Here is a 10,538-nt window from a genome sequence, read left to right as displayed (position 1 = left end):
ATTGGATCTGTGGGTGTTCTAGCTCTGCTTCTGTACCTAATTGATTATTCTATAGCTGTAAGTATATAATTACTAGCTTTTATACTAGCTGTTGCCCGCAGCTTCGCGTGGCCAAGATTCATTCTCATGGTATAAACTTTCATATCTGATTTACCCCGCAAGTAAGTCCGCATCCCGTAGGAATTTCGGGATAAAAAGTTGACTATATGTTATTCCAGTTGTCCAGCTGTCTACGTACCAAATTTCATTGCAATCGGTTCAGTAGTTTTAGCGTGAAAGAGCAACAAACATACACATGTGTGTATGTTTGTTGCCTTACAAACTTTCGCATTTATAATATTAGTACATTTTTGAAGTCAGCTTAAAAGAACATATAAAGTTAAAGATACACGTGTAACAATTTTTCGTCTGGGATTAACTTAACAGATAATAACTCTTAGTATTGTTATCGTTAATTAAATATTAATTGGGTACCGTGTAAACATAATAATTACTATTTTCTAATTAAACCTTTTCCTAAGAACAATAAAATTGTTCAATTACATAATTTGTATAAAAAGAAGACATAACTGACCGACTGATATGTGAAATCATAGTTAATAATTAAAAAAAAAAAAGATTTTCCCTTCTTTAAAAATTTCTCATTTATAGAGCATTTCAATGCTATATAAATTTTATACTTTTCCATAGTGTTTCTCCCGTCAAAGCCTTCCTCTCACCAAAACAATCGTATAATAAAATATAATGTACGCGTGGTCTGTGTTAATTAAATATTTATTTATAAAAACAAAGTATATTTGTTTATAAATGAATATTATGTTTCATTTTTTTAGTTTCGGAGTAGTTTAATAGATATAATAGGTATAAACCTACCTCTTGATTCATCCATCTATTAAAAAAAACCCAAAATCCGTTATGACTTGTGTAGCTTAAAAGACTTAAACATTTAATTTTTAGTTTTATAGCATTGAAATGCTTTATAAATGAGAAATTTTGAAAGAATAGAAAAAATTTGATCACGAGGCAGGATTCGAACCTGCTTTTCTTGCCTAACCGTAGCAACGCCTAGCCTCTCGGCCACCCGTGATCCTGCCACAGTAATCGAATATCTTCTACTCTTTCGGTTTCATGTGCCTAAAGGGCACCCCACGCCATCTATTGAGATGATAAAGAACCATCACAAGATTTAAACATACCTACATAGAGATACAAGAATATGACTTATTTCCAGTCGCTGGACGGTTATATACCTGGCGAAGACTACCCAGCATTCGAAGAGGTGCCAACGGGGCTGGCCTTCACCTGCGATGATAAGATACCCGGATATTATGCTGATCCTGAAACGCAGTGCCAAGTAAAAAGAATCATTAAATATCTCTTCACAACATTGCAGTTAAAAATATTTGGCCTTTATACTGAGGTCTTACTATCTAGTAAGGAGGAGGGTCTATTTTTATGACAGAGCAAGCAAAGGAGCAGATGGGCCACCTGATGTTAAGATGTTACCCTTGCCCATAAACACTTGTAACTTCAAGTCTGTAACTGAAGATTTCTATACATCTATCATAAGGCTTGATATTTATCTGACGTTCCCAAAACGAATTAATTTAGTGAATACTACGATTTTCCTTTTTTTTCATTATATAAAAGAACTAAAAACGCTTTCAGGTCTGGCATTGGTGTGTACCAACTATTGGTGGTAACATACAATACTCATTCCTCTGTAACGCTGGCACTGTGTTCAACCAAAGAACGAGAGTCTGCGATTGGTTCTTTAATGTGAGTTTCAATTATTTAATTATATGGAATTGAACATCAGTCGACAATTTGATTATTCCCGCGCAATTTGATTTTCATAGACATTTTTCATTGACAGTGCAGCTATGGTAAGTAGTAAAAAGGGGAAAGATAAAGCTTTATAATTATAACCTCTTACCAATAAAATAGTTCTCTATTTTTACTTGATTTACCCGTTCACTCGTACCCAAGTAATATAAGGCTTTTTATAGACAGTTTTGAAATCAAATTAAATAATTACTTTCCAGGTGGATTGCCCCAGCGCGCCCGCTTTCTATGGAATTAACGAGGACCTGTACAAAGACGAGGCTGGAAACTTAATCGCTGGCAAAAAGTAGTATTAGTTTGTAATATTTAGTGTTGTATATTTAAGTTTCATAGTTACCAAGATTTGCTCATCCAAGTTTGAAAAATAAACGCCTGACATAATTTATTAGCAAACACGTCGATTATAATGATTGAGATTTTTCTATCAGAATTTTTATTATCTAAATATTTTACATACTAACACAATAATTATACTAACATTATTATTATTTATATATCACCCATAAATTTATATAAGTATATTATTGACTAACAATTTATATATTTCAGGACATATAAAACTGACAATACATTCGACAAAAGACGACTATTAGCACGGCTTAGGCATAATCTCCAACAGAATATTAAATTGACAACGTGAAAAACAAGTGACGACTAAACAAATAACCTGAATTTATTGGTACAATGATAATCTTATAACGAACCTATTACTGCGAGTGACTTCATTACAAAATATCTTTTCGATTTATTCTCATAAATTCACAAATAAAATTGATTTTATTTGAATATAGGTACAACAACAACAAATTGTTTTTTAAACTTTAAATAGTTTGCTCGCTTTAAAAGATATGTCGATGTAACATTTTATTATTGGGTTTATTTCTTAATTATCAAAGTATGATAAGGCAGTTTAGGTCGTTTCTTTCTTTAGTTATAAATACCATGAGAAGGCATTTTACTTTGAGTAGATTTCAATGTTACTTATAGATATAGATCAATACAACTTTTTGTTCTGTAAATAACGATTTGAATGGAATGTCTGCTTGTTTGCGTCAAGAACTAAACTGATTTTTGTGAAACTTTAATATGGAATTAAAAACGTAATCAATGTATTGGAATGCTTTTACCTCTTTCTAGCTAATCAAATCATTTATTTTATTTGTAAAGCTAGGTAAAGTAGGTTTTCTAATATGACTAACATACTAATATACATATTTTAACATGGTGTCATACTATATCGAAATATAAATTAGTACATGGTACAGGGGCTGTTGGACCCTATGCCTTATACTTCTGCGACCGTCAAAGACCTCAAAGACTCCTTAAAACCTGGTGATCGTGGTCTTTTAACATATATATTATATTATATTAACGTAGGAAAGTGCAAACATACAAAAAATTCTATTTTTTAGTAAAAATAAATATACAAAAAAGGACTGACTTACTGACTGACTTGTTAACCAAAATTATTAATATTTATCGTATAAATGAGCACTGAGTAAAAACTTTGAAATTCCATGTCTTATGGGGGGAAAAGGGAGGAATATAAGAAGCTTAAAGCAGACGAAGTCGCTGGCAGGTAGTTGTATTAAAAAGTACATGAACAACAATTATATTTCTTTATATGTTTGTTTTATGTGTGTGTTTTTATTGAGAAATGTGAAATATTACGCAATGAGGTTTTGGTAAATAGCTTGTTTACAATAATACGATGTTCTTAATATAATATCTTGAAATGCGTTATTCAATATTTGTAAATAATAATATTAGATAATATAATCGTTTTGCAGTTTTGTGAAGTTTTGTTTAAAGTGTGTATATAGCTTTTGAATCATTTATGTAATAAAAGGTTTCAGTCCATGAATACTAAAATCTATCAATTGCTATATTTTATTTATTTATTTGTATTAACAACATAGTTTATTATATTTTTCATTGAGAAATTTAATATTGTATGTAGCATAGAAACCCTAAATGTGTATTTATAATTAATATGAAATATGTCAGAAATTGTGTGAAAGATTTTAAAACGTTACCGTGACGTACCAAAATTAATTACTTTTTACTTTTTTATAAAATAAATATTGAATGAATATATTGTTTGATTCATTTAACCGACATTCCCAAAAACATATACAGACAAACATATAAAAACATATAGACATAGACATACATTAATTCACACTCAAGTACAGACACGGCAATTTCAAAAGAAAAGATATAACTTTAAATCTAAATTAAATTGCTGTTGTGTGTTATGGTTGTAAAAAAATGCAGGCTCAGCTCATTATGTCATAGGAGGTTACGTATTCGTCTGTATTTTTTTTGTTATTTGATAACGCTCTGTGTGTTTCAACCGAAGGACGTGAACCTTTTTGTGTTTAAAGGGAAATTGTTGACGTTTGATCCCGTTTAAGAATCTGGAGTCAGACCTATCAAACTGGGAATTAAATATTATTTAGTTGACGCTCGTCGCGACTCCGTCGATTCCTGTTTCAGCCCAAGGGAGCATTTACTAAATGGGGATAATAAGTACCCTATCACTAAAGACAGCTAATACCAAATTAAGTAGTTTCAGTGTGATTAACGACCAACCATCCAAACAAACAAATTTTCACATTTATAATACTAGCTGCGCCACGGGGTTTCAGCCGCGTAAGTCCGTATCCCGTAGGAATATCGGGATGTAGAGTTACCCTTATTTTATTCCAGTTATTCAGCTATCTACATATCAAATTTCATTGCAATTGGTTTAGTAGTTTTTGCGTGAAAGAATAACAAACACACACACATCCTTACAAACTTTCGCATTTATAATATTTGTAGGATAGGATTAGTGTGATTAATGAATATTCGTTTTCCCAACTTCCTGTGAGGTCCAATACATTGTACCTACTTTTAAGAGAAGATAATTTTAGAGAATATGGCTTAAATACTACAACAGTATTCAAAATTCAAATTCAAAATTCAAAATAAATTTATTTGCAAGAACGTAGTTTCAAATTATAGATCTTATTACAATATTCTGCGGCTAATACATTCTACCCAAAGTTTGGGTGTGCAAATATTAAAATCGGAAGCTGGATAAGAAGCATTTAGATCGGCAGTTGAACAGGATAAGATGGTATTTCTTTATGTGGATTAGTACCACACCTACTGACATGCCTTCATTATATTGTGGCTTGTCGCTTTGTCGCTATTAAATTGTTATCATAGAACAACATCGTAGGTAAATCTAGCACAAAACTATTGTTGTATTATTGTACTTTTTAGTGTTTTTTTTATGCTGAAGCACCTGAGCACCACGGCACCACGGTTCGCCTGATGGTAACGGATCACCCATTATAATTTTCATAGTTAGGGTCTCACAAAATGCATTGCTAGATTTGCCAAAAAAAGGATGACAACGGGGATAAATGGACTGGGACGGGTGAGAAAAGGACATGGCCTACTTGTAGGGTTACCTTGAGGAGATTTGTTTTGAGGGGATTTTGTATATTAGATTATATTCTTCATTTCTCTGAATCGGTGAATGTGTTGTATAAACAATAAGTATATATATGCACTACGTGCATACCGTTCTTATAGCTATTGTTTTTAATAAAACAAATCGATAAACAAATATATTTAATTTATTTTATTTCATTCCATGCCATTTATTTTATGAGCAGTTGTAAAAAAAATTTTAATAAATTAGTTTAATTTAGTTTTACATTAAGTTTCAATATTTACATGAAATTTTCTTCTCCTAACAGTATCAGAGAAGCCATTTACACCGTCGTAAAATTTAACTAGGAGTTATTTTTTTTCTTATTGGAATATTAACGCGAGACTAGATTAGATTGTATTTTAATGTATTTTTTTATAAATATCTGTAAGGCAGGCAAAGAACTGGTGTTTCGTCTGATGGTATGCGATCGCAACCGTCCTTGAATACCTACAGAGGTAGGGCATGCTTGCTAAGGCTTATATGGACTGCTGTATCTCCTGGCTTTAACTACATATTACGCTTATTCTGGGTTCACACGAATGAGGTAATTATATTTGAATTATGGTATAAATCAAGGTACCAATTTATCTGTATTCAGTGAATTTTATAATTCTCATATTTTATTACCTCTTTATATAAATTATTCCTATCCCCATCCCTATCGTCACCATAAAATGCTTTCCTGCAGTTCCTTTTTATAACTTTCCGTACAAACGAAGACAGAATAAAAACTAGCACACTATTTAACATTCATAGCAATATTTCGAGCCATTCCCCGCTTCGTCAGCCCCACCGACTGCAACCAACTCTCAGTCAGTAAAGAAATACATCCGCGAAGCGAGCACGTCAATGCGTGCATTGAACTAAATATAAAAAAAATAATAAATTCCCGCCAAGACTGTGAAATAGCACAGCTAACAAATCGCGTGTGGTACGTTCAGTGTTCTAACTGTCAACTTGACAGCTGTTTTTTTTTTATTTTGGGTATTTTTTTAAAGCTCGCGACAAGGCAATAGTCACAATTTTTTATTGCGTAATGGTGTTGTAACTTTTTTCGGCGATGCAAGCGTGGAACCTGTTTTTTATTCGGGTCGTTTATTGTCACTGGGACCTCGGCTGCATTATAATTGAATATTAAGGTTTCTATATTAGTTAATAATTAAAGATGTTGTAAGTATGTTTAGTGAATAGAAAGTTATACGGAAATAGACGATGCTATTATGGTTTTTAGATATCAAGTGATAATATTAATGTTTTTAATTTGTATTTCTACTGTATATTGCTATTCGACTTCTGAAATATTTTAACGTTTTCAATGGAATATTAAATTTAAATTCAATTAAAATAGACAAGAGAGAGTTGGAGTTTTTGTAAAACCTTACATTATTATATAATTGTTCAAATTTGTACGTCTAAATATTTGTTATCATGCGAAATGGCTATACCAATTTGGATTGAATTTAATGTCAGTGCAGAATCTGTATGTTTGATAGCACGAACCATAAATTTATGTGCATAGATATCTAAAAAAAGTGAATGTGATCGACTAGCATATTAAACAGTAACTTCAATAAAGTTTCATTAATTTATGTCTATTAGTTTTGTATCATAAATTAGACGAAGAAAAAATTGCATACGTGACATCTCATGCGTTGCATAAATTGTCAAAAGGTCATCGAAAAATTATATAATAGTAACAATAATATGGATTTGACCTTTTGTCAAGTAGGTCAAGCGTACAATTAAAAAGAAACCTACTTCTCAATAAATTAGCTATCTAAATTCAAATTCTGTTTTATATTTAAGAGAAGCGAACACTCACACACACACACGTATACACTCACACTCTCAATACTCAAAACGGCATGTAAAGATTATACATACATATTAATAATAATATACATAATTTCATTTCTATGTAATACGATGAAAATGATTGAGCCTCACAACACAGGGGATCCTAGTGTGGGGTTCAATGCAATATACTTATGTATATTAATATGTAATTAAAACAAATAAAGAAATTTTAATTTTAACCAATATACCGTTCAAATTAATATTTAAAGTTATGGTTTGAACCGTTTGCAAAAAAAAAAATTCATGGTAAAGCTGTGGTGGCTCAGTGGTGAAGACCTCAGACTTAAATCGAAAAATCGGAGTTCGATACCAGACAAGCGAGCAGAAAATAAATTTTTAATGTGTCTACGCCTCATCCACATCACCATTGCTTGAAGAAAAGCATGGCGAGGAAACCAGCACGTCGAAGTATCAAAATTTGGACGACATCTGATTTCCGAACTGCGTGTTAGATTTCCGAACTTATCGCTAAAATAATGCATAATTTTTAAAGAAAAATCTATAATCAAATTTAAGTTGGACCACGTGGCAGGCACCAGCTTTCACATAAAAGAAGAATCATAAAAATCGCTCAACCCAGTAAAAAGTACACAAACAAACAAAAAAAATATAGTCGAATTAATAACTTCTTCCTTATTTGAATTCGATTTAAAAATACAACAAAAGAACATTTTGAAATAAAAAAAATATATATATTTCGAGATCACATCATCATAAATTCTTTGAGTTATTATTCAAGCTAGTACATAACACATACAAGAGCAACGAAAATTTGTGTGACTTTACATATTTATAAAACTTTCATATTATAAACATATACAAAATTTACCGCGTGACCTCGCACTAAAATCATGATAAAATTATAATTAACTAGCTGCGCCCCGCGGTTTATCCGGATAAAAGCCCATATGTTATTCCAGTTTTCCAGCTGTCTACGTACCAAATTTCATTGCAATTGGTTCAGTAGATTTGGCGTGAAAGAGCATGAAACACACACACATCCTTACAAACTTTCGCATTTATAATATTAGTAGGATGATATTTTTAACTCTCTAAATATATGTAGTGTTTAACAAACTTATGAAATTAATAGACGCTCATTCCGGTTCACGGATATCAAGATTCCTGTTTTATCCCAAAGGCGCATTTAATCGGGATAAAAAGTATCCTATAACCCAAGTCAGCTCATACCCTCTCTGTATACCAACTTTCATCAAAATCCGTTCAGTAGTTTCAGCGTGATTAACGGATAAACATCCAAACAAACAAGCTATCACATTTAGAATATTAGTCTGATATTCTGTTTATATTGATCGATCACCGATCTTGATAAGTGTACAAAATTCGAATTATCTTTCCGTTTTAAGTTAAAATCGAGTCTAAACGAGTCCCTCACTTACAAATATAATTCCTAAAACCTTGCTTAATTCAGGTGCCTTACCTCTAAAACTATACCCCATACCCTCAGTAATTAAAGACTTTGACGGATTTTAAACGCAATTTATTAATTATATTATCAACCCGACGATTCGAACACTTTACAGCGAGCATGGTCACGGGGAGAGTCTCCCCAGTTTTTAATTTCTAAATGTATAATCATCATCATCAGCCCATATATGTTCCCACTGCTGGGACACAGGCATGAGGGTTCAGGCCATAATCCACCACGCTGGCCAAGTGCGGGATGAACAGATGTCACATGTCGTCGAACTTTTGATTCTCGGACATACCGGTTTCCTCACGATGTTTTCCTTCACCGTTAGCAGTGGTGATGTTATCTACATGCGCAGATAAATTGAAAAATCAATTTATTTCCTTCACGCTCGCCCGGTCTCGAACCCCGACTTATCGATTTTGAAGTCAGTGGTGGCTCACCCACCACTGCTTTTTTAAATGTATAATACTCGCGTAAAATCAAACGCAGGAAAATACTGCTCTATACCCGATAACTATATAGCAATACTTTCACAGGGCAAATGTTATGTAAAATATTGAGTAAGCGTGTCGAAATGCTATGAACCAAGGTTAACGCCTCACTCGTTATGCTCGCCTGGTACTTATTTTGGTAATACTATTAAATACTTGTAATTAAATCTTTAAACCCTCATAGGAGGCCTGTGTCCCAGCAGTGGGAACATATATGGGCTGATGAACAACAATTAAATCTTTAAGAACAATATATTTAAAAGAAGGCGTTTGTCTGCTGAACGCACTCTCGAGAACTACACGACCGATTTGGGTAAAATTTTGATAGATAGACATATTGGCAGACAGAGCTAATTTTGTAATAATATTAGAAAATATTATATAATACTAGACACTTGTCCCAACTCTGCCCAGGTATTAAGATTCCTGTTTTATCTTAAGCATTAAATCGGGATAAAATGTATCCTATCATACCCAGTCTTTACACCAAATTTAATCAATATCCGTTCAGTAGTTTTAACGTGATTGTCGAAAATCCAAACAAACAAACTTTCACATTAATAATATTAGTGTGATTATACTAAAATATATTTTTAAGTAAAAAGATAAAACTCCAGTTGTTCCAGCGAGGACAAATCTATTAGCCAAAACCCCTTTGATTTGTGCAATCCGTACGATTAATGAAGTACACGATAAAATAGATGTGTTTTCTTGTGCTTTGTGTGAGTTTTCAAAGGTACTATATATAGTTATAAATAAGCTATGATAAGCAAAGTTTTGTTTCTTTTGTATGAAATAGTTTTTTCAGTTTTGTTTTCTTTTTTTATAAAAGAACTCTGTCGAATTAGGATAATATCCTGTAATGGTAGTAAGTTGTATTTGGTGTGAATAAATATAAAATATAAAATATAACGTTTGTATTACACAAGATTCCTTGAAAAATGCGATGACCTTATGTCTTATGTGTGTACCGTTATTGACCCGTTTCATATAACGGTTTTTTAGAATAACAATACGATACCCTCAAATTGTATTTAATGGATCATGTTACGTTTAAAGGTTCTTATAATTTATTATATTGTTATAAATAAGGTTTTTTAATTCCTTGAATACGATAAGGAAGTCATGATGCAACTCCGTCACAGTTGACCGACTTATGAAATACTAGCTGCGCCCCGCGGTTTCACCCGCGTAGGTCCGTATCCCGTAGGAATATCGGGATAAAAAGTTGCCTATATGTTATTCCAGTCGTCCAGCTGTCTACGTATCAAATTTCATTACAAGCGGTTCAGTAGTTTTTGCGCGAAAGAGCAACAAACACACACACATCCTTACAAATTTTCGCATTTATAATATTAGTAGGATTAGTAGGATTAGTAGGATTTGTTGGTATGAGGATCATCATCATCGTCAGCCCATA

The 10,538-nt window shown here is 32.3% G+C and overlaps 2 protein-coding genes across 3 annotated transcripts in view; both read left to right on the top strand.

The window, feature by feature from the left end:
- The window catches only part of LOC119836487 (U-scoloptoxin(01)-Er1a-like), a 12,292-nt gene extending 8,354 nt beyond the window's left edge, over positions 1-3,938 (top strand). The window contains exons 3-6 of the mRNA XM_038361825.1: positions 1,232-1,354; positions 1,669-1,779; positions 2,046-2,131; positions 2,395-3,938. Coding sequence (XP_038217753.1) covers positions 1,232-1,354; positions 1,669-1,779; positions 2,046-2,131; positions 2,395-2,485 — 411 coding nt within the window. The 3' untranslated portion in view covers positions 2,486-3,938. The remainder of the gene's footprint in view (positions 1-1,231; positions 1,355-1,668; positions 1,780-2,045; positions 2,132-2,394) is intronic.
- Positions 3,939-6,153: 2,215 nt separating this feature from the next.
- Positions 6,154-10,538, top strand: part of LOC119836488 — a 47,563-nt gene continuing 43,178 nt past the window's right edge. For both annotated transcript variants that reach the window (XM_038361829.1, XM_038361828.1), the window contains exon 1: positions 6,154-6,266. The gene's annotated coding sequence lies outside the window, so the exon portion shown is untranslated. The remainder of the gene's footprint in view (positions 6,267-10,538) is intronic.

The sequence above is a fragment of the Zerene cesonia genome, chromosome 24 (assembly GCF_012273895.1).
Source record: "Zerene cesonia ecotype Mississippi chromosome 24, Zerene_cesonia_1.1, whole genome shotgun sequence".
Classification (NCBI taxonomy): Eukaryota; Metazoa; Arthropoda; class Insecta; order Lepidoptera; family Pieridae; genus Zerene; species Zerene cesonia.
Note: the sequence above shows the minus strand (reverse complement) of the source record. Positions and strands in the feature narration are given on the sequence as shown.